The 23,968-nt window shown below is 45.0% G+C and overlaps 1 protein-coding gene across 1 annotated transcript; it reads right to left on the bottom strand.

Moving 5' to 3' along the window:
* Positions 1 to 15,570: 15,570 nt before the first annotated feature.
* MRPL46 (mitochondrial ribosomal protein L46) lies at positions 15,571 to 23,947 on the bottom strand. Its single transcript, XM_033100061.1, has 4 exons — positions 23,687 to 23,947; positions 22,185 to 22,374; positions 20,622 to 20,795; positions 15,571 to 15,951 (listed from the first exon to the last, which is right to left on the bottom strand). Exons 1-4 carry the CDS (start codon positions 23,912 to 23,914, stop codon positions 15,701 to 15,703), a joined length of 843 nt encoding a protein of 280 aa, XP_032955952.1. The 5' UTR covers positions 23,915 to 23,947; the 3' UTR covers positions 15,571 to 15,700.
* Between the last annotated feature and the right edge of the window lie 21 nt (positions 23,948 to 23,968).

Below are 23,968 nucleotides of genomic sequence, written 5' to 3'. Positions count from 1 at the left end.
TTCAATTAAAAGAAATTGCCTGTAAAGAATCAAGCTCAAATTATGCTGTTTGCAAGAGATATACTTAAAATATAAGAACACAGTTTGAAAGTAAAAAGATGAAAAAAGACATACCACATAAATGTTAATCAGAAGAAAGTTGGTGTAGCTATATTCCTATCAGACAAATAGACTTCAAGACAAGGAATATTACTAGAAATAAAGGATCATGTTATCATGATAAAAGGGTCATTTCATCAGGATGACAGACAATCATAAATGTGTATACACCTAATATTAAAGTTCCAAAATATGTGAAGCAAAAACTAATGTAAGCTAAAGGAGAAATAAGCAAACCCACAATAACAGATGAATATTTTTTTCAATTACAGTTGACATTCCATATTTTATATTAGTTTCAGGTGTACAGCATAGTGGTTAGACATTTATATAATTTAGGAAGTGATCTTCTCAATTAGTCTAGTACCCACCTGGCCCTACACAGTCATTACAATATTATGGACTATAATCCCTATGCTGTACTTTATATCCCATAACTATTTTGTAACCACCAATCTGTATAATACTTAAACGCTTCACCTTTTTTACCCAGCCTCCCAAACCCCCTCCCACTGGCAACCATCAAAATGTTCTCTGTATCTATGAGTTTTTGTCTGTTTATTTTGTTTTCCAGATTCCACATATACCGTGTTTCCCCAAAAATAAGACATAGCCAGACCATCAGCTCTAATGCGTTTTGGGGGGCAAAAATTAATATAATTATATATAATATGATATGATATGATATGATATGATATGATATGATATGATATATGACATAACATAACATAATACCGGGTCTTATATTAATTTTTGCTCCAAAAGACGCATTAGAGCTGATGGTCCGGCTAGGTCTTATTTTTGGGGAAACACTGTAAGTGAAATCACATGGTATTTGTCTTTCTCTGACTTATTTCACTTAGCATAATACCCCCCCAGGTCCATAGAAGTTGTCACAAATGGTAAAATTTCATCCTTTTTATGGCTGAGTAATATTCCATTGTGTGTATGTATCACATCTTTACTCATTCATCTATCGATGGGCACTTAGTTTGCTTCCATATCTTGGCTATTACTAGAAATGCTGCAGTGAACACAGGATTGCATGTATCTTTTCGAATTAGTATTTCGAATTAGTATTCTTCAGATGAATACCCAGAAGTGGAATTGCTGGGTCATAAGGTAGTTCTATTTTTACTTTTTTTGAGGAGCCTATACTGTTTTCCATAGTGGCTGCACCAGTCTGCAATCCCACCAGCAGTACACAAGGGCTCCCTTTTCTCCACATCCTCGGGGACACTTGTTGTTTGTTGATTTATTGATAATAGCCATTCTGACAGGTGTGAGGTGGTGGTATCTCATTGTGATTTTTATTTGTATTTCTCTGATGACTAGTGACGCTGAGCATATTCTCATATGTCTGTTGGCCATCTGTATGTCCTCTCTGGAGAAATGTCTGTTTAAGTCCTCTGCCCATTTTTTAATTGGATTGTTTGGTGGTTGTTTTTTTTGTGTTGAGATAGATGAATACTTTTGATTGACAGAATGACTAGTCAAAAAATGAAGAAGTATAGAAAAGATTTAGACAACATTATCAACTACCTTGACCTAATTAACAGTCATAGAAAACAATATCCAACAACTACAGAATATAACTTTTGTTAAATTCACATGGAACCGTCACTAAAATAATCCATATGCTGGGACATAAAGCAAGTCTCGCTAAATCTCAAAAGGTTAAAAATCAAACACAGTATGTTCTATGACTACAATGCACTAAAAGAGAAATCATTAACAAAACAAAAGCTAAAAATCTCTAAGTATACAGGAATTAAGTAACACCCTTAAAAAAAAACAAACAAAAAGCCCCTCCAAGCATCAAAGAAGAAATCCCAAGTACATGAGAAAAGATTGTGAACTGTTGAACAATCAGCATATAGTAAGTTCTCATTTAACATATTGAGAGGTTCTTTGATTTTAAGCAATTTTAAGCCAAATGACATATAATGAAGCTAACTGATACAAACAAGCATTCTGTTCCTACAGCGTCTCATCAATGTTATAATGATACAATATTGAACGAAGCACCATTATTCGAGGACCTGCTGTATTAAAATCTGTAGTATGTAGTCAAAGCAATGCTTAGAGGGAAATTTATATTTTAAAGGCATCTATTAGAAAAGAATAAGTGCATAAAATCAATAGCCAAAGATTCCACCTCCAGAAGCTAAAAGAACAAATTTAACCCTAAGTAGAAGAAAATAAAATATAAGAGCAAAAAAATCAATGAGAAATCCAACAAAACAAAAATTTGTGTTATTTAAAGATTAATAAAATTGGCTAATGTCTAATAAGAATAATCAAGGCAACATAATACTAATATTAGGAATAAAAAGGAGAATATTATTATAAGTCCTACAGCTATTCAAAAGATAATAGGGAGATATTATGAAGAACTTTACGTTAATAAATTTGACAACTTAGAGGAAATGAAAAATATCCCTTGAAAAACACCACTTTCTGAAATTGATACAAAAAGAGGAAGTTCTATTTTTGTTCATTAAATTTGTAGTTAAAAACCTTGTATAAATTAGACTTCAGACCCAGATGACGGATTCACTAATGGATTCCACCAAACATGTAAGAGAAAAAATAATAACACTACAAAGAAAGTGAAAAGGCAAGTCACAGACGGGGAGAAAATATTCACAGAACATATATCTGACAAAGGACTTGTGCTCAGAACAAATAAATAGAGGAGATATATATATATATCATATATATATATATGATATATATATATATCATATATATTATATAAGATAATAATAAGGCACCCCAATTTAAAAAGAGGGCAAGGAATTGAAAAGGAACTTCACAAAAGTAACACTGAATTGCCTATAGATATGCATAAAGGTGCTCAACACCTTTATTCATCAGGGAAATGTAAATTTAAACCACAATGAGGTCCCACTCCACACCCATTACAATGGCCAAAAGAGCTAGTGACAAAGAGGAGCCACTAGAACTCTCGCTCAAAGCTGGTGACAATGTAAACCGACATAATCTTTATGGAAAACTGTTTCTAATAAAGTTTCACAGACCCATTTTACAGCCCAGACATACCACTCTGATGGCTACACATCCGCAAGAGGAGTGAGTGTGCAAGAGGAGTGAGTGAGACTTCTCTGTGAAGATTCATAGCAGCTGTATCCACAACAGCCAAGAGGTAAAACCTATCCAAATATTCCTCAACAAGAATGTGGGTAAACAAATCATGGTGTTTGATACTATTCAGCAAGAAAAAGGAATGCATATGCAAGACGGATAATCTCGTGTGTAGCATACTGAACAAGAGAAGCCAAAAGTACACATACTGTAAAATTGTATTCCGAGGAAGTTCAAGATGAGACAACTAAATCATGGATTTGGGGGGCGGGGGGGTAGCTATTGATTTGGAGCGCAGGCAGCTCTCTAAGAGATGGAAAACGCCCCATATGGGACATATGGTGGTTGCATATGTAAAATGTATACATATGTAAAAATTCACTAGAATTTGCGCATTTTATTATATGTAAATTATGCCTCCAAAATAAAACCCACATATATCTTTTTTCTTCTGAAAACAGGAGCAAATCTGGCACCACAGGGCCGGCATATGTCCACACGTGGCTGGGGTAATGCACAGGCCACTTCTCCACAGACCCCTCCCACTCAGTTGTCATCCCCAACCCATCACACTCATTTCTGCTACCTGCCTGGCTCCCTACTGCCCCAGATCCAACCACTGTGGCACATGGGTCAGGCTGCGAGTCTTGAGTGAGGTCACCACAGCAGCCACCAACCCAGGCCACCAGCAGACCAACTAATCAGACGCTAGTGGTTTTTCTGCCTGGCATTTGGAAGCAGGTCGACTTCCTTCACTCCGAGGCAACAATTCAATGTGGCAGGAAGCCTCAAAAGAGAGATCCTGAACTTGTGAATAATAAAGACTGCTCAAGCAATTAATTGAAGAAATAAAATAAATGTGATGGTATTTGCATTCCAAGCTGGTGAAGCAGGTCGTATTGATTGCATTTTTAGTCACTGAAGCAAATCACGTGCAAACTCTGTTTTAAGAGACGTGCCCTCTCTGTTGCCCCAGTTCAACCTCCAGACGCAGGGCTCCTCCACCTCTGTCTTGGGCTGTGCTGGGGAACCATGGGGACGGGGCCTCACAAGGCAGCTGACAGTGGGGGGAGGGGCAGGCATCATGTCCACAATCCAGGGTCACTCAGCCTAGTGGCCTGACACCTCTAAGCTACAGACCTGTGATATCCAAATAATGTCTCCATTGGTCTGGCACAACCTTGACCAAGCACAGCTGACACTGGCCCAACCATGGAAGCAGGGTCCTCCTAACCCTTTTAGTGAATGGACCAGTGGGAGTGTGGGCGGATCACAAGGGGAGAGGCTAAAAGCTAGCAGAGTAGGACCTTAAAGCAGTGGCTATTTAGAAACCGGTGTAAAATCTTTCATATTTATTAAGCAGCCTGACTGGGCCAGAGCTGTGCTGGAACCAGCTCACGCCACTTCTGGAGAGCCAGCTGTGAGCGCCTCTTCCCGACTCCGCATGTAGTGTCACCACCGCGAGGCCTCAACACCAGCCACAGTGGGGATATTCACACCTTGGAAATCGGCAAGCGCTGCAAAGCAGCACCCCCTCCCCACCGCCCCCCGGCTCAGGAGCACGTCCCCCGGCTCCCCACTGGTACTAAGTATCAGCTACAACCCACACTCAGGTCAGTCTCTGCTCTCAGAGACCCTGGTGCCAGGCCATCTTCACACTCATTTCACCCTCACAACCACCCCACAAGGTACGCCTGATTTGTATCCCCATTTTGCTGGCGAGGAACCGAGCCACAGAGAGGTCAAATGACTGGCCCGAGGCCACACAGCTATTAAATGGCAGAGCTGAGTTCAAACCTGGCCATCAGGAACCAGAGTCCACGGCTTCATCCCTCCATAACACTGCCCTTCTCTACTTCTACCCCCTCGAAATCTTCAGTGGGCTCTGGGCTTTTCATCGGTCATGGAAGCCAAACCCAAACTACTAGAACAGAAAGCCTGACTTCACATCCTTGGGAGGCCGGGCAGGCCCCGGGCTTCAGAAACACACTCCATTGCTCAGGCCAGACTTCTTAAGGAGGATGGGAGATCTGTGCATCTAACCTGGAGTCCAATTTCCCTCCCCACCCCACCCCAGAAATGTGCCTAATGATGCCTTCAAAAGTGCAAGGTTGCAATTTCATTACAGAACCAGGTGGACCGTCCATATGCGGTATTATTGGTAATGACTTAGTTTCTACACCCATGCTCTTCCTTCCTCTCTCCGGGCAGAATCCTCTCCAGGCCCCGTGGAAAATCCTGTCCTGGCCTCAGGCATAACAATGACATCCAGCCCTAGCCCCAGCCCTACTCGGGAGCCTGAGAAGGCCCCTGGGAGGTCCTGGCGAGTGGTGCCAAGACCAGATGGCCAGGGAGATTACTACAATTTGATTTCCACATAATCCATAAACTTGGATGAGCTAACGTTCCTTTATATGCATTATCTTGTAATCCCAGAGAAAGCTGTGCAGAGCCAAGAGCCCGGCTCTCCCTACCCCCACAAGCCCCCGTGTGCTGGATAAGGCCTGCTCTGCTGAGCCAAGGAGCCCTGCCAGGGGGCCAAAAGGGGGCTGTCACCAGGGCCTGGTATTTGGGAGCAGAAAGGGAGGCCCCTAACATTCCAGAGGCTTCCAGAAGGCACCAGTTCTCACACTGGGGCCGGCCAGACCCCCCATGGCAAACGCTGGGGGCTGGGCCTCAAGACTCCCGAGGTCTCTCACCTTCGCCTCTGGCGCTATGTGAAGCCTGACAAGAGACTCTCCCGCCCTGGGCCTCAATTACCCCAAATGTCAAGAGAGGAAGCACAAGCACAGGTGATTTAAGGTGCTCATCTGCTTCACCTGCTGCCATGTGTGAATCTGGCCAGACTGCCTCCCTGTCACATGTCAGGAGCTGCTGGCAAGACAGAATCAGCCCAGGCCACCACGCGGCAGGTGCCCATCCTACTGGATGTTTCCAGCACCCAGGGGTGCCCTTTTTGGCTCATGAATACCTGGATTGAAGTCCCAGTTCTGTACTTGCTAGGTGTGTGACCAGGATCACGCTACTCCACTCCCCCAGCTCTCAGCCCCCTCTCTGTCAGTTAGGGACCTTACAGCACCTGCTTTCCTCGGGCGAACTGTAAGGATCACAGACATGTAGGACGCTGGACTACAGGGACGCTCTAGTGTTATCAGTCTGCTCAAAATAAAACTATGTTCTGTTGAATCAAACACTTGTGAAAACGCTTGGATGTTGGTGTGATTACTTTTGTTTCTGGCTGTCGTCCCTTTGAAATTGTACCTCTCCTGGGTTCCCACACCCTCTCATGATTCTGCTGGATTCTAGGAGCTCATTCTAATGTTAATGACTGGGCTGGTGACTTCTGCCTTGCCGCCGTGTCATTGCATAGGTGCAGTGGCCTCCAATGCACTTGAACGCAGGGAGGCTCTGGGGAACGGGGAACCTGGCTTGCCAGCTTCTGGTCTGCAATGTCCGGGCTGCACATGCATTTGTGTGGGGCCTCCCTGTGGACAATGCAGGTAGTGCCTGGGACCCACCCTGAGCCCCACACCTAATCACCAACCCACCGCCGCCCCCACCAGCATTGTGAATCTGACTTCCTTGTGTTGCAGACGAGGAAACCGAGGCCCACAGGGGGACGTATTACTTGTTCAAGATCAAACAGTTCCTCAGACATTTCGTAAAGAGGAATAAGTGACAGCTCAGAGTCTGTGTTTCTATAAGCAAGAATGCTGAGACAAAGACCCTGTTTCCCTGAAAATAAGACCTAGCCGGACCATCAGCTCCAATGCGTCTTTTGGAGCAAACATTAATATAAGACCTGATTATTATATTATGTTATATTACATTATATTAGCCAGTCTTATAATAAAATAAGACCAGGTCTTATATTAATGTTTGCTCCAAAAGACGCATTGGAGCTGATTGTCGACTAGGTCTTATTTTCAGGGAAACATGGGAACACCACGCCCAAGTCAATTTCAGAACCAGGAATTGGGATTTGGGGGCCAGTGCTCAGACCACAGGTGCAGCCAAATCATTAGGGAGAGACCCCCCGCCCCCATTCTTTCCTATGTATCTCAGGCATTGAGTGTCCCTTTGCTTCTCAAACCACATCTGGCCTGTGGATGAAAATCTGGTGTTTCCACGACTCAGCTGAGGTCTACTCATCCTCCACTCTCCAAGTGGGCTCTAGGCCAAGATGACCTGGATCCCCAGGAGGCTGGGCTCACTGTGGTCATTTGCAATCCGTCTCGATGGCCAACGGTGCCACTGAGCCATCTAGTCCAGGAATACAATGATTTCTGTCCCAGGAACAGCCCAGAACAGGGAGGGGGCCACTACACTCACTCCCTCAACAAATACTGAATAGCTACTCTGTACCAGGAATGGACCCAACACAGATCCGAGCACAGCTGGAAGGAACTCTGTCGGTCTGGGTGTCAGCTGAGTAGCAGTCAGGGTCCAGTTAGGGCAAAGTTGCACAGAGAGGGAAAACAACACAGGGAACTAGCTACAAAAGCGTTGGGAAGACAGAGAAACCAAAACGGGGGGGGGGGGGGGGTGAAGCAGCGCAGAGGTCGCAGGAGTAGAAGTCACCATTACCCCTGGAGCTGGCGGGACAGAGGAAGGAGTGGTGCTGGTGCTGCCCGGAGCCTCCGCCATCCTGCAGGAACCGGCATCGTGGAGACACCTGCTGGTGAGACGGGACCACGAAGGGGATGCCGGCAACGCCTCCTCCGCACAGAACCGGGAGAAACCCCCGGCTTCTCCCTTTGCCCTCCCATGTCTCACCAGCGCCTCTTACTGGCCAAACCCGACCGGAATCCAGCGGCAAGAAAGCTTGGAAAATACAATTGTCAGGGGTCGGCAGCCCCCTCAACACACGTGCACGCACGCACCGCAGAGCTCGGCAGGGGAAGGGTAGGGAGCAGATCTGAGAGCCACAGGCCAACGACCTGCACCGTGCGTGAGGGGAATGCTCAAGCCCGTGCCTGTTCTCATACCCGCTGCCAAGGCGTGTGTGTACAGAATGTGCACGTGTGTGTTTCAGTGGGACTGCTCAGGGGTATGTATGCATCGGGTGGATTTCAAGGGTTTGTACAAATGTGGGACAGGAGCGAGCATCCAGGGGTGTGTGTGTGATGTGAACATTCGAGGAGGGGTGTGTGTGACGAGAATATTTGAAGCTTTCGGGTGTGTGTGTGTGTGTGTGTGTGTGTGTGGCGGCGAATGTTCCAGGAGGTGGATGTGTGAGGCGAATGCTCAAAGCTGTGTGTGTGTGACGTGAATATTCAAAGCCGTGTGACATGACGTTCTAGGATGTGTGTGTGGGGGGGTGTGTGGTGCGTGGCTGTGAGCGTGATGAGAAGTGGGGATGGGAAGTAGGAAGCGTACAATGTCTATGGACGGGGTAGAACACGTGGCCACGTGTCTTTGCTGGGGACAGATGTGTACGAAGCCCTTCCGTTCTCGGGTAGGCACACAGGATGGCCAAGAGGGTGCTGCTGAGTTTTATAGCAGGTGTGACTACAAGACACAGAATATTTTTTAGCAAATACACCTTTCCATCCGAATGAGTGTCACCTGCTTCCAAGGAGTCACCTTAAAAAGCTAAATTTTTATTTTAACGAGGCAGCCATGGCTCAGAAGTCTTTGGACCTGCTTTGAGTCAGTTTGTATGCCATACATAAAATCTACAATCATTAGTCTCACCTGTAAAAAACTGTACAAGCATCACATATTCTTATTGGCTGAGGCCAGAATTACCCAATTTAGTCACTTAATCACTGCCCTCCTGGCCTGACGGAACTTTTCCAAAACCAACTCTCTCCAAAAAAAAAAGCTATTTCATCCCCTTTGAGGCCAAGCCTCCTTCATGTAGATGGATTAACACACAAGCTTCACTGCTTGATTATTAGCTGCTGCAGATGGAAGGCTGCAGGGAACAACTGGGAACCAAACGGATACCATGGAATCCCATCATACACACATCTGACTTTTACGAATTCCAACTGTTGTCCTGGGATTTTTACAGGTGAGACTAGTGAGCGGGAAGCGGGCACTTCCATCCACGGTGGATGCGCTTACTGCTCCCAGGGGCGCCTGCTGCGGAGTGAGCCTGAGACGGGGAGACAACTTCATCTTGAATCCCGAAAGCCTGTGTGAGCATCTCATGATCCTGAGTGTGATTCTGAATCTCCTCATATTCTCCCAAGTTGCCCCAACTGGGCCTTTGCTGGGGTACACAGACCTGTAGTCAATGCCCCTCAGTGTGGGGAATCCTACTTCTTTACACAGCACAGCCCCGAAACACAAGCCAACTGGTTACTCTTGGGCTCAACCAAATACACTGTGATTGGTTCCATCACCAGAGGAAACACTGGCTGCTCTGGATTCCCCGAACAGACCTGTGCCGGTCACCAATGCGATGCCTTCCTAAGGGGCAATTCCACAGTAACTCTGCACATTACTTGTGACTGACGCACCAACTTTAGAATCCAGCCCCCAGGCAAGGTGTGGCTCCACTGTCACGAGACATCACGGGACCCAGCCTCTTGCCTTCAGACAAAACAACTCGTAAGCTGTCTTGGCCAGTTAAGAACTGAGAACACTGCAAATCCCGCAGGTGCTGAGCTCCGGTCCCACAGAACTTCTTTCGGGCCCCTGTGGGCACGTGCTCCCTCTGCTTCTTCCTCACCGGCTCACTCACCTTACTCTTCAGGCCCCAGCTTAGCCATGACTGTCCGGGGGGCATTCTCTGAGCCCCCGGGGGCTGGGCGCACAGTTCCCTTCTACTGGTTGATGCGTCTGTTTCCTGTCCCCACCGTCTGAGAGCACTGGGCAGGAGCATAGCCATCACCATTTTATCCCCAGTGCTGGGTAGTCTAACGACCTCCTCTACAAATACTTGCTGAATGGTAACTGGAACGTTTCAGGAACTCACTTTCATGTTTAATGTAATAATCCTAAATGGCAAGGAAGTCTTCCCTTGTTGTAACTTCCCAAAGTTCCTTCTGCTGCATTTCAAGCTACCGCCTCTAATTCAAAGGAGACCCTGTTTAAGTCTTATACACACGTGAAGACCAACCAGTGACTCTCGTCATATTCTTCTCCAAGTTCAGTAACTTCCTTCTCTTCAGTCTCATTGTTCTCTACTCCAAACGCTCTTTGGGTTCTCCCAAATTGCTCCAGTTCAGGCCTTTCCAGGGGTCCATGGGCCTGCAGTACACTGCCCCTTGGTGAGAGGTGTGCGATCTCTGATACAAAGGTAACGGGACAGGCAGTAGGTGGCTTTAGAATCACATAGCTCTGAGTTCAAATCCTGATTCCACCACACATTGGTGCCAAGCCCTTCAGAGTTCCTTCACCTCCCCAAGCTCGTCTGCTGATCAACACATGGCAAGGGAAGTCACCACACATGGCTGACAGAGGCAGCAAATGAGGAAGAGTACACAACCATGCCCTCCGGCTGTCCTGGCCAGAGGCCCCTCAATCCCAGAGGACAGGGCACTAGGGGCCCTGCAGAGCTTGGGCAAGAAGCCTCTCCAAGGCAGATGTTGCAAGGGACGGAGGTTGCCAGGCAAACCCTGCCACCTTGTGGCACTCATGCATGAGTCCAGCCCAGCAGCCCTGCCTTACCACCTCCACCTCCATCAGGCCACTTATTCTGGGGGTTCTCTCTCTCTTCTCAGCCCTGTCTACCCCAAGGCCTTCTGCCCTGGAGTGTCCTCCCAACACCCCCTACCCAGGTGTCTCCACTTTGTCTACCAGTCGTGTTGTCCTCAAACACCTACTCTCAATGGTCCTCACGGGACCGTGTTAGGGCCATTTTCCCGTTACTGGGCCAAACGAGAACCTGGGTCTCTCTGCCCACTTCGGTCACTCCTTCAGCCATTCAGCAGCTACTTGGGGACTGGGTGTCTGGTTTTTCAGCGATCAGCGGTGTGCCTGTACTGCTTAATCCTCTGAACAAAACCTGTTGCTGGCTCCTCCGGCCCATTTGATGGCTTGGGACAGGTGGTAGGGATGTATGTGTGTGTGTGTGTGCACACACGTACCTATTCCTGGCTCTGGGCTACTACTGCCCTGCCTGGGCATCCCCAGTCTAACTCACAGTGGCCGCCCCTCAGCTGTGACAGCTCTCTGGACCTCCCTGAGCCTTCACAGCAGTACCTACTCTGGACCCGTCCTGGAAGCAGGGAGCAGAGCAGTTTCCTCCTTCCCACTGCCATTCCACGGCAGGTGGGAGGTGACTGATAGCCTGAAGTGACTGGCTCTCATCCAGGCTTCTAGGAAATAAAGCAGAGAAAGGCAGGGGACTGAGGCTATCCTAAGATTTCTGACAAACAGGCCCTATCTTGCTGTGCGTGCTTGCAGCTATGAGTTCTTCATAATAGGGTTGCCTGCCTTTCAGCGGCGTTCCTTTTCCCCCTGTGGGGCAACAGAATGGGTCAGTATGTCCTTTCTGTTCGTACTGCCCCATAAGCCTGTGTCTTAACAGTGGCTCTGGATTACCTGGCCCAGAGTGGACAGGGCTAACGTGCCCAGGCAGCTGGATGTCACTATGGGACTGACCTGCCAGCCCCCCATCTTGAGATCGGCTGATGGAATGAATCCATTAATGACCTCATAGTCACATCCTTTTCCAAACAGGTCAGACACCTTAGTTGCCACAAAATATATAACCTGGAGAAGGTGAGAATGGGAGATGCAAGAGCTAAAGATGATAGAACGGAATTCAGGATTTAGGAGCTTCAAGATGCTGAAAGGAGGGAAACATTTACTGAGTGTTTATAACAAGTCATGCACAGTGCTAAGTATTTTCACATAAATTATCACATTCTGAGAAATAGTATCATCTGTATCTTACAGATGAGAAAGGGAAAGCTAACAAAGGTTAACTACTAGCTTTGTACACACATTGGAGTTCAAATTCTGAGCCCACCACTTACTAGCGAGTAACCAACCCTAAGCAAGTTAACACGCCTCTGAATATTTTCTCATCTATAAATAGTGACGAGGATGCCTGGGTTGCAACAGAACTGGATGTTGCAGGTACGGATCTCGGACCAGTTCTGAACCTTCCGAGGTCACTCCACGAGTATTAATAGCAATAGTAGTTGTAACTTGCCAAAGGTCATAAAACAAATTCAAACCCAGGTTTTCTGACTCCGAAGTTCAGTGTTCGTGGGGAAAGAAGCTGATTCGCTTAAATATTTTTTGTAAGTACGGCCATGAGGCAGGCAGGCTCTGCTCAAGGATTTGGAAGTGCAGTTAAGTGTCAGAGCCAGACTAACACATGGTACAACTCATTGTCCTATCAAGTGGTAAGTGGAGAAGCACGTACAAGGTGCAGAAATGGCCCAGCAGGAGGAAACTCTTGAGGATGTTACCAGGAAGACAAGTTTGTAAGAGTGGTAATATTTTCTCCATAGTACCAGCAAAAGTGACTAGAAATCATTTAGAAGGCAATGACCAGCTGTGGGGATGAACTTCTGGAGGAGCCTTCCAGTAAGCTGGGGGGTGTTTTACATGTCACACTTGCACACTTACACACACACACGTGGCATTTCTCTTCTTAGGGGGCACAACCACACCTCACACTAATTCCTAATCCCCACATCACACACATTACTGTTTCTTCCTCTGGGTTTTCTTTGAAAGCTCCCATCCTCTAACAGAGAATATCACCTTTTTCTCTGTTCCCTGGGGTTCTTCTCCCAGAGGATTAGACTAGAAACAATTTTCTGGTCATGTGTGACAGCCACTGGAAGCTGCAGGGCACTCAGCACATGCAGTCATTTCTACTATGATGCCAGGGGGAAAAAAACAAATAACAACTTATCTCCAAAACTCTGCAAAACCACACTCCAAAAATAACAGGGCTTCTGGGAAAAGGGGCTTGGGGCAGATCACCTAAAACCTGTATTTTGTAGCCAGGGCACTAACAAAACAGAATGAAGCCCAATGACGATGCTAAGGCACTTAACCCCCCACTGGCACAAACACTGGTCCCTGAAATCCTGGGCTTCATTCTTCTTCCTGAGAGGTAGGTTCTCGGAGATGCAGGTCCTAGCAGACGAGTTCCATCAAAATCAAAAATGGAACGACTTCGTCATCAATTTTTAAAACAAAGGGGTGGTGTCTTTGCATTGTCTTCCTTTCCATGAGGTTTCCCCAACCAAACACAGTGGGAGGGCTTAATGGTGATTCTTGAAGCTATTGTACCTGCCACTACTTGCAATAAAGGCAGGCACTTCTATAAAATTTTTGGCTTTTTTCTTAAGGTATTCAATCCTGTCCCCGATCACTTCAAAATATTAATGTTCTGGGGAAAACCTCACAGGAACTAACCTAATTTGGGGTTATCCTGACACCATTTCTCTATTTACCAGTTGTATATATACTATTTCCCTCTAGAGAAACAACTCTGGAACAAAACAGACCACCTTATGCATGGTCATTAAGATTCTGGTACCAATTCCAATGTGTGGGTTTCTCCCCAAACCAAGCAATTTACAGACACCACCTGGGTGTCCTGCAATTCATCTCAGTTCTGACACTACCTATCTACCTGGAGACAGCATCAGATGCCACGTTACAGGCTCGATAGATGCTATCAGTCCCACAAGACAGCTCTCCACTTCAGATGCCGATCACAAGTCCAGGTTGTTATACCTGTTTCTGACCCACTGGTTCCCTTGGGTACGACTAATTTACTAGAGCAGCTCACAGAACTCAGAAACAGTCTACGGACTAGATTACCGGTTTATTACAAAAGGATGTAACGCAGGAACAACCAGAAGACGTGCATGAGGCCAGGAGTGGAAGGATGTGGCGATTCCATGCTCTCTGGCACACCTCTCCACATCTCGTGTTCAGCCTGAGAGCTCTCCAAACCCCACCCTTCTGGGCTTTCACGGAAGCTTCATTCCGTAGGCATGATTGATGAAACCAATGGCTGGCCATTGGTGACGGAACTAAAATCTCTAGCCCTTCTTCCCTCCCCGGAGGGTCAGGGGGTGAGACCGAACGTTCCAACCCTCTAGTCAAATGGCTGGCTTCCCCAGCAACCAGACCCCAACCTCCGGTTATCAAGGGGCATGGCAAGCCCCCATGAACGTAATAAAAGAGACCCTGATTGCACTCAAGACTTAGGAAACTCCAAGGGCTTATAGGAGCACTGTGCCAATGAATGAGGACAAAGACCAAATATATATTTATTATAAATCAAGGTATCGGTCTTAAAAATGGTTGCCACCTCACCCGGGTGATTCCTTCCCTTCTAGGTTAGAGGTCCCCGCAGTGAATATACAGCCTAGTTCACATACACAATTCACTCCAAAACCGAGAAATGCCCTCCTGATCCTATGGGTGCTCTTACCGTCCCCTATGGCCTAGGCTTCACATGTCCACTATGCCCATGTCCCCTCAGTAAAGAGAAGGGGCACACGCAGGAGGGACAGCAGGTGGAGGGAGTATCAGGACAGGGCACTCCCATTTTCATCACAGAAGAAAACTTCCTTGACCCTGAGTGAGAGAACATGGGGCTACACCTGCCGCAAACAGAGAAATCCCATTTTGCGACCTTACATCACATAGGCCAGTCTGTTTAACCCGAAGGACGTCTGAGAGTTGGGATCCCAGACTGCAGCCTTGCTACTGGAACCACTATTCCAGGCAGAGACATATTTGAGACGCCCCCTCTTTTCACTCATTTAGCAAATGTTCACGGAGTGCCTTCCCCGCGCCAGGCACTGGGGCCAGTGGTGACCCAAGCAACACAGTGAGGGGTGGAGTCCCAACCAAGAGGCCAGAGATCAGCGTTCTCCTCCTGCACCATCAATGCCAAGGGAACACAGGAGACTCTTAGCCAAGACACACCGGCCATGATTCCCCTCCTGTAAAATAGAGAATGAGCCGACACTGCTTATTTCACGACTGTTTCAAAAACAGGTAACACATGATTGAATTGTTTAAATACAAAATGCTTTTTAAAAAAACGAATAAAAGAAGCGGTAGGGAAGGAGGGAGGGAAGAAGACAAAAGGAAGGAATTATTTCCTAGGCTACACTGATACATTCATATTTTAAGTAGAAACGGAGGGAATAATAAAAGGGAAAATGGCTAAAAAACTACACTGAACTAGTTTTTATTTTTTTTCATGGGCCTAGAAGCTTTCACAGAACTCAAGGCTTTTAGCAGTTAGATTCATTTCCTTCTGTTCTTCCTTCCTGGCCCAGGAAGCCAGTCGATTCACTGAAAAGTAATGCAATACATAATTATCAGGGAAAGAAGGGAAAGGCGCCCTAAGAGCTGGCTCTCTCTGCACAGGCAGAAGCCAGTACCCCTCAAAGGGCAAATCAGCCGAGACACACGCAACGATAAACTCGTTTATTCTCAGAATTAGTTTACTGCTTGATATTCCCTGCACACACGGAGCAATCACAAACGTCCTTGAGACCCAAATCACAGAATTGTTCGGGCAGTCCACAGGCAGCTCTGTCCATCAGAGGTCCAACAGAAATCTCCTCACCTGGGCCAGGTATTTGGGTTTCAAATAGTCACCCAGCTCCTCCTTACTGACCCACACATGATGGCCCTTCTGCCCAGCCTGAGAAAAGTCTCCGGTTAGTAGTAGTGCTTTGAAGAAGAATATTTTGGCCCCGAGGCTGCTCTCTGTCCGTACTGCCTGGGGGAACTTGAACTTGTAGTGGCCACAGGGTGCATTTCCCAGGAACTTGGCTTCCATGTTGTTTTCTGAGAGGGGGGAAAACAGAATTGGAAGATGAGGATACACCCACCTGTGTACTATGGAACCCAAATCATCGGGGTCTCTGCGAGAGCCGTTTTCCACGCCGTAAAAGCAATCCCTAGGAGTAAGGACTACAGTCATTCCTGAAGAGCCTCCTCTCTTCTCAATCCAAACGCTCCTGGCCCATGGGCTCCAGAATGACTGCGTCCTCACCATGTGCCAAGCTACTGCTTCCAGACTGGAGTCAGCAATGCAGCAAACACTACTACCTGGGAATCAGAACACTGAGCTTCTGCACTCAGCCCAGTCACCGTCTGTTAGTGCAGAATGAAGACACCTGGCAACTGTGAAGCAAAGTTCATCTGCCTTTCAAAGGGAATGTCATAAGGAAAACATAAAAAGGACCCGATTTAACTTCTGTAGGGCAAAAACATCATAATCAAAGTTAAAACACAACGAGAGACTGATAGATAGTATCTGCAATGTATAACAAAGTGTTAATAACCCCAAACCTGCATTTCCAATGACAGGAAAATAATTAATAACTAAATGGCATATGGAGAATTGGTGAGCTAAATAACAAAACTAAAGCTGGATCTCAACCTCGGCCCATATCAACACTGCTACCATATCAATATGCAACATACAGATCAAAGATTTAACAACAGAAATTTAAAATTTTCATAAAAAGTCTGTTCATTCTGGATGGTAGTTTCATGGGTATTTAACAATATTTTATGGATTTTTCCATTTTAAAAAAATTTTCATTAAAGGAAAAATAAACCATCAGAGTACTTTCTATATCAGTTTTGAGAGAGGAAGGCCTAATATACAAAATTGAAAAATCCATAAAAGACATACTTAGCTACATAAAAATTAAAACTTTCTGCAAAGAAAAAATGAAGCAAAAAGAAAAGTCAGACAAATTGACAAACAAAAAAATATTTCAACACATTCAACAGAAGAATAATATGTTAAGATGTAAAAAGTACTTAGAAATCAATGAGGAAAAAAACAAATGTATATAAAAAAAAGAGCCAAGCATATATGAACATGAAGCTCACATGAAAATAAATATCAATGACTTACAAACTCATTAAAATATGTTCAATCTTATTAATAATTAAAGAAATACAAATTAAAACAACAAATCATTATTACTGAAGTTCAAAAACTGAGCTATACACTGCTTGTCAAGGATAAGGGAAAAATGAGTATTCTTACATGGATGTATATTACTATAACTGCTATATATGGCAAGAGTTATCAATTTTACTTAGACATACCCTTTGATCTAGCAACTCTGCTTCTAGAAATTTATCCTCCAGATATATTTATTTGCCCATGTGAGCAAAGATGACTGTACAAGGATGAGGTCACTGCAGCTTTACTTGTAAAAGCAACAGACCGGCTAAACAAATTACAGTAGGTACATATGAAATAGCACACTAGTGTAAAAAAAGTCTAAGATATGTCATCATGTGCTGATACAGACATGATTAAAGGCTGTATATAAGAAGAGAAAAAAGGTATACAACTCTGTGTACATATATGTGTGTGTATATGTGTGTGTGTACACACGCACTTCAACTATGTGGAAAAAAGAAACAGATAAAATATGTATATGCTTGCAATTTCTAAAAGAATACACAAAAAACTGTTAATGGTGGTTGCTTCTGAGAAGGGAAAATTACTTCTTACCCTATATTACACTTGGTAGACATTGTTTGATAATATTTTCATCATATATAATGAATTACTTTTCTCGATTATTAAAAAACAACAACTTTATACAAAACAAAATGTCAACAGTAGGTATCTGTGGGTGGTGGAATTATACTGGCATATTTCTTTTGTACGTTTCTGAAATTTCCACCTAATTAAATGGGTACATATTACTTTTCTATAATCTGGGAAAAATGGATTAAAATATAATTAAATCAAGAAGAAAATAAAAAAGAAACTGTTCATTACAAACATGAGCAAAGACTCTGAACAGGCAGTTCGTGGAAGAAGAAACACAAACAACCAATAAATGTGTGGAAAGATGGTCAATCTCACGAGCAATCGGGAAAATGCTAATCCAAAAGCAATCGTTTTACTGACTGGACAGGCACAAATTTACAAGACTCAGCCAATAAGCATATGAAAAGATAGTCAATCGCACGAGCAATCGGGTATATGCTAATCCAAAAGCAATAGTTTTCACTGACTGGACAGGCAAAAATTAAAGAGACTATTTCATGTTGGTGAGAGCCAGGCCAACAGCCACGCATGGACACCACTCCTGCCAATGTGAAACATCGGGTACATTCTGCAGGACCAATGAGCAGTACCTATCAAAAACCTGATGCGTCCATCCTTGACCATTAATTCCACCTCTAGGAATTCCATCTTGCAGAAATACTTGAGAAGTGTGGGGCCATGCGAAAAAAGAAATGGACTCTGACTATTTTGTAAATATACTTCTTTTATATTGCTTGAGCTTTTCTTTGCCATCTTAATAGATTGGCAATAAACTGACACATTTTACTTTATATCCACCTATTAAATGTCAACATACCTGTTACATGTTTCCTTTCACATTGATTTATTACAGTGGGAAGGTTAAAGGAGGAAAGTGCAGTACCAAAGCAGAACCCCTTTCCACCTGGCACACAGGAGGTAGAGCTGAGCAAGCGTCAGTCACAAATGGTCAGTCGTGAATATTTGACATGAGGGAAGCTGAGCATCTGAACACAATGATCCCGGAAAGAAACCAGCTGCCAACTCCCACGTGACGGCTGAGAAAATAAAGCCCTGCGAAGGCCCCCACCCATTCCATTCTGTCTCCCTGCCTCTCCTGCAGGCCACAGGGCCCTCGAGGGAAAGGATCAAGGAGCACACACTGGCTGCAATGTCTCCTTAGCAAGTACTCAAGCTGGTGGCGGGGCCAGTAAAGTGGTTGTGCACTTATATTACCACATCCATTTACTCAATAAACACTCAGCAAGTACCTACTATGTGCCAACTACTTTGCTGACGGCTGGGTGATGGAGAGGAATAGATATCGTCCGTACCTTCAAGGCAGTCAGAATTCTGGCTGGGGAGGGAAATGTTAATAAGAGATTACAGGCAATGGGCTAAGTGCAAGTGTGTTGTTCTCCACTGGCACACAAGCTCCCAGGGAGCAGGGGTGGCGTCCTGCTCATCACTGTCCCCCCACTGCGAGGACAGTGTCCAGCAAATGGTAAGCAGAGTAAATGTATGTTGAATAAACTGAACAAGGGCACACACAAGCGGTACGGAGCCCAGAGGGAGGAGCAGCTCTCTCTACCTAGAGGCCTGGAGAAGGCTCCACCACGGATGATGTAACGAACGAGCTGAGCATTCAGACCAGGGAGGAGGAAAAGCATCCAACCAGGGACCAGCATGCCTCAAAACAAAGACACATGAACGACCACGTTATTCAAGGAATGCAAAGGATTACTAGGTTAGAAGTTAGAGTCCACATTAATGAGCAGCAAGACTGATGAGCTCGGGATCAGAGCAAAAAGGATGTGTAGGCCATGCTTGAGAAAGCCTGAACTTCTATGGGAAACCTTCTAAGAACTCCAGGTAGAGGAGTGACGAGGAAACTGTGCTTTAGCAAGCTCATTCTGGCAGCAATGAAGGGTACCACACGAAAGCAAGAGGAACTTATCTGGCATCTACTTTCATAGCCATGGTTCTCAACCACTGTGATTTCACTCCCCAGGTAATATTTGCCAATGTCTAGATGTTTCTGGTTGTCACACTAGATGGGGTGGGGATGGGTTAGTGTAACTGGCATCTAGGGAACAGAAGGCAGAGATGCTGCTAAACATCCCACAATGCACAGAGTACTGCCCACAACAAATTCTCTGGCCCCAAATATCACTAGTGCCAAGGCTGCTGAGAAACCCTGGTCTAGTGAGAACTGAAGGGGTCACAGCTGAAACTGTGGAAACAAAGAAGAGACAATATATTAAGAGCAGACCAGGTAGGACTCCAGAATTTATGGATATTAAGGGTAATTCTGAGGTTTCCAGTTGGGTGAAGGGGCAAACGATGGGCCGATGGGCCAGGATAGGAACAGAAGCAGGCTGAGACAATGGTAGGAACATCGATTTTGAATGTCCAGTTGACCCTTGAACAAGGTGGGGGGAAGGAGTGCCCACCTCCCCGCACAGTTGCAAATCCGCAGGTAACTTCTGACTCCTTCAAAACTTAACTAATATCTTACTAGTGACTGAGAGTCTAACACAAACAGTTGATGAACACATATTTTGTATGGGTATGTATTATATACTGCATTCTTGCAATACAGTCAGCTAGAGGAAAATGTTAAGAAAATCATAAGGAAGAAAAAATACATTTACAGTACTGTACATGTTTACCGCAAAACATCCACATATAAGTGAACCTACACAGTTCAAGCCTGTGTTCACGGGTCAACTGTACTAAATTTTAATATCTCAGTGGGACATAGATAGGCTCTCACCTGATCTAAGGAAAATCCTTACCTGGATTTTTCTAGCTGAAAATTTTACAAATGTAAGTTTTCATTCACCTTCCCACCCGCTACCCTTAGACCCATCGTGACAGTCAGCCTGTAAATCCTCTGGCTGAGTCTGAAGTGAGTCTCGTGGGGTTTAGAGGGTGGCAGAGAACTCACCTGAGAGTGTGGCCAGGGTTCGCTCAGCTGTTCCTCGGAGGGTCTCCCCAGGCTGCCACTCTGCCTGGGGCAGCATCCACACATCCTGGTCTCCGAGCTTCTCTTTGACCAACAGAACAAGGTTGCTGTCTAGCTTCCGGTGCAATGAGGTTCGGTCATTCTTTTTATCGGCATCTGGGGAAAAAAGAGGGTGAGAGGAGACAAGATTACTGTGATCTGCCAGAATCAAGAAGATCTTTACAGTCTTCAAGGTAGAGCCACAACCCTTGCCCTCAAAGAACTTAGTACCATGGCCCAAAAATAGTAAATGGAAAATTCCAGAAATCAGCTATTCCTAGGTTTTAAATCGCACACTGTTCTGAGTAGCATAATGAAATTGCTCGCCATCCAGCTCCGTCCCGCTCAGGACGTGCATCACCCCTTTGTCCAATGTCTCCACGCTGTATTCAATCCCAGCCCATTAGTCACTTAGTAGCTGTCTCAATTACCAGATAGACGGTCTCAGTCTCACAGTGCTTGTTCAAATAACCCTATTTTACATAATCAGGGCCCTAAAGCACAGGAATAGCGATGCTGGCAATTCAGACATGCCAAGGAGAAGCCATAAAGTGCTTCCTTTAAGTGAAAAGGTGAGTACAGTACCTTAAGATATTCTGAGACCATACTTGTATTCTGAGACACACTTTTATCACAATATATTGCTGTAATTGTTCTATTTTATTACTTATTGTTTTTAATCTCTTACTGTGATTACTGTAATCTCTTACTGTGCCTAATTTATAAATTAAACACTGTAAGTATAAATGTATAGAAAAAAATAGTATATACAGAGTTTGGTACTATCCACAGTTTCAGGCATCCACTGGGAGCCTTGGAATACATTCCCTGTAGATAATGGGGGCCTGCTGTAATCAGATACAACCCTGACCCATCTCTCTAACTGTGACCTCTTTCAAGGTAGAGTCCTATAATCTTGAGGAAACTAAAATATACGAAAAGGAAAACCAAAAGTTGAACTTCTCTGAAGAACAAACCATAAAGTACTTTGAGCCTTTGGAAAAGAAACAATACCCATTTTAACTCAAACACTATACTACTCCATTGGTTACTGACTCAACCAGCCCCCACTTTCCCTTCAGTCTTCCTCTGTGAAACAAGGATAAGAGAACCCCCTGCTTTAGGAGGATTTCAGAAAAAGCACTGGGAACTAGAGGGAATAGGCTTAATTTCCTCCTCTCTCTGTCCAAACTAGGAGTAAAATTCAGGTAACTTTCATAAAGTTTAGCTGAGAGAGAAAAGGCTATCCCAACATCCTAACCTCCTATTCAAAAATAACACAGGCATTACAAAATTCTATTAGGGTTATTAATTTAGGGGAAAAAATTATATTAAGGCAGATTAAGGAACACAAAAAAGAATTTATTTTTGTTCCACCTGTAAGTTTATTCATTTGCAATTATTTGTTACTTAAAACACAAAGCAAGGGTAAGCAACTGTCCTTTATTTGGGAACTAGAATACCCCTTTTTCCCTTTCCTCTTACTGGCCTGAAAAGGCCACAAACCTGTGATGCGAGCTCCAGGTTTAAACTGTAGGAATTTCTGCTCCCACATATCTTCCAAATCCTGTACCAACAATATACTCTTTTCATCTTCTTCATCATCATAGAGGTCAGCTTTCCTCTTTGCCAGTCTCTGGGCTTCATCTAAAGCACGAAGCTCATGGTCTGAATACAGGCTTCTCTCTATCTCAATCTGGGAAAATTAAAAGGACAAGAAAACAGGAAGAATAAAACAGTTATAGCACACATGACAGACTAAAAAGTTTACCACCCACTATAACCCGACATACAATCAAAATACCACAGGGGGAAAAAAAAAAGAGAGAGAGAGAAAAGTTACCTGCACTTTGGGCCTGAGTTACGTTTGCTAAAATGTCAGAATGTGATTGGCGGTCCTTGACCCTGCATGAGATGGCTAATAACAGAGGACCAAGATAGCCATTGCCTGTCTACTTACCATGTTCCAGTCTTGTCAGTCTTTGATTCGAACCTCACTCACCACTTCCTGCCTCAGGGAGTTTACAAGTGCTGTTCCTTCTTCCTACAATGTTTTCCTTCCCATTTTTCCCCTGAGAGATTTCCCATTAATCCTTCAGATCTCAACTTAAATACAACTTCTTGGAGAGATATTCCTTGACACCTCTCATAAAACCAAAATTAGATGTCCCTGTTAAGTTCTCTTACAGTACCATGTGTTTTCCTTTACATTTACCAGATTCTGCAATTATAATCATGTGGTTATCTGGTTACTGACTGGGCCCCCTCCACTAGACTGAAGCACTCTGAGAATCAGTTATGTCTGTCTTAATCATCACTGCATCCCTAGCATTTCTGCAGTGTCTGCACAAAGTAGGTGCTCAATGATTATCTGTAAGTGATTAGTGAAATATGTGCAGAGTATATTAATAAGTCAAATAAAAAGCACAGAAGTGAAGTTTACAGCTCTCAGTACCAACAGAAAAACTTCTGCTTCTAAAGAAACATATAATACTATTCTTCCATCACTATCTTTGGAGACTTAAGACCCTCACAGCAACTACCCCCCGTTTTTGCCCGTGTTTCATCACTTGCCCCTCACACAAATAGTCCTGGGAGGCAAAACAAAGGTGACTTCATCCCGGGCATCTTGTAACACTCATCATGTAAGACTTCCTCCTCTCCAAATTGTCAACCACCTATGACGGGTTGAGTCTGTCTTATTTACCACCGCTACCCTCGTGCGTTGAGTGAAAAAGAAGAGCTTCTCCAAAGAATTGCCTAAGGCGACGATAAAGAAGGCCAACGAAAACAAACTAACTTTTACTGAACGCCAACTGTGTACCAAACCAACCCAGTAAGGTAGGTACCATTCTGCAGGTAGGTACCATTCTGTACTTACACTAAAGTTCTTAGGTGACTTGTCCAAGGTCACACAGACTAATTGGTGCCAGAGTCAGGATCCAACCCAGGCCCGCGTGCCTCTACTGGTTCCCCAACGGTCCCCAGAAGCCGCACCTCAAACCTACCTGCTGTAGTAGAGCTGCTATCTCTTCCTGCAAAGGAGTCAGCGGTTTCGACACGAGCGGTGGCCGCTGCAGGCACAACGCGCCTAACAGGTGCCATGGAGACCCGCGGTGCGAGGGTGCGGTCGCAAGAGTCAGGCTGCGAAAACCCAGACTACGGGCCCTAAGCCTCTCGAATCGCCGCCAGCCTCTCGCCACCCCAAACAGAGCCCGCCTTCCCGTCGCCGCCATCTCTCTGCCCTCCCACAATGCAACGCGGTCCTGGACCAATCGTATGTTCCCACA

Source organism: Rhinolophus ferrumequinum, chromosome 28 (genome assembly GCF_004115265.2).
Source record: "Rhinolophus ferrumequinum isolate MPI-CBG mRhiFer1 chromosome 28, mRhiFer1_v1.p, whole genome shotgun sequence".
In the NCBI taxonomy this organism is placed as follows: Eukaryota; Metazoa; Chordata; class Mammalia; order Chiroptera; family Rhinolophidae; genus Rhinolophus; species Rhinolophus ferrumequinum.
Note: the sequence above shows the minus strand (reverse complement) of the source record. Positions and strands in the feature narration are given on the sequence as shown.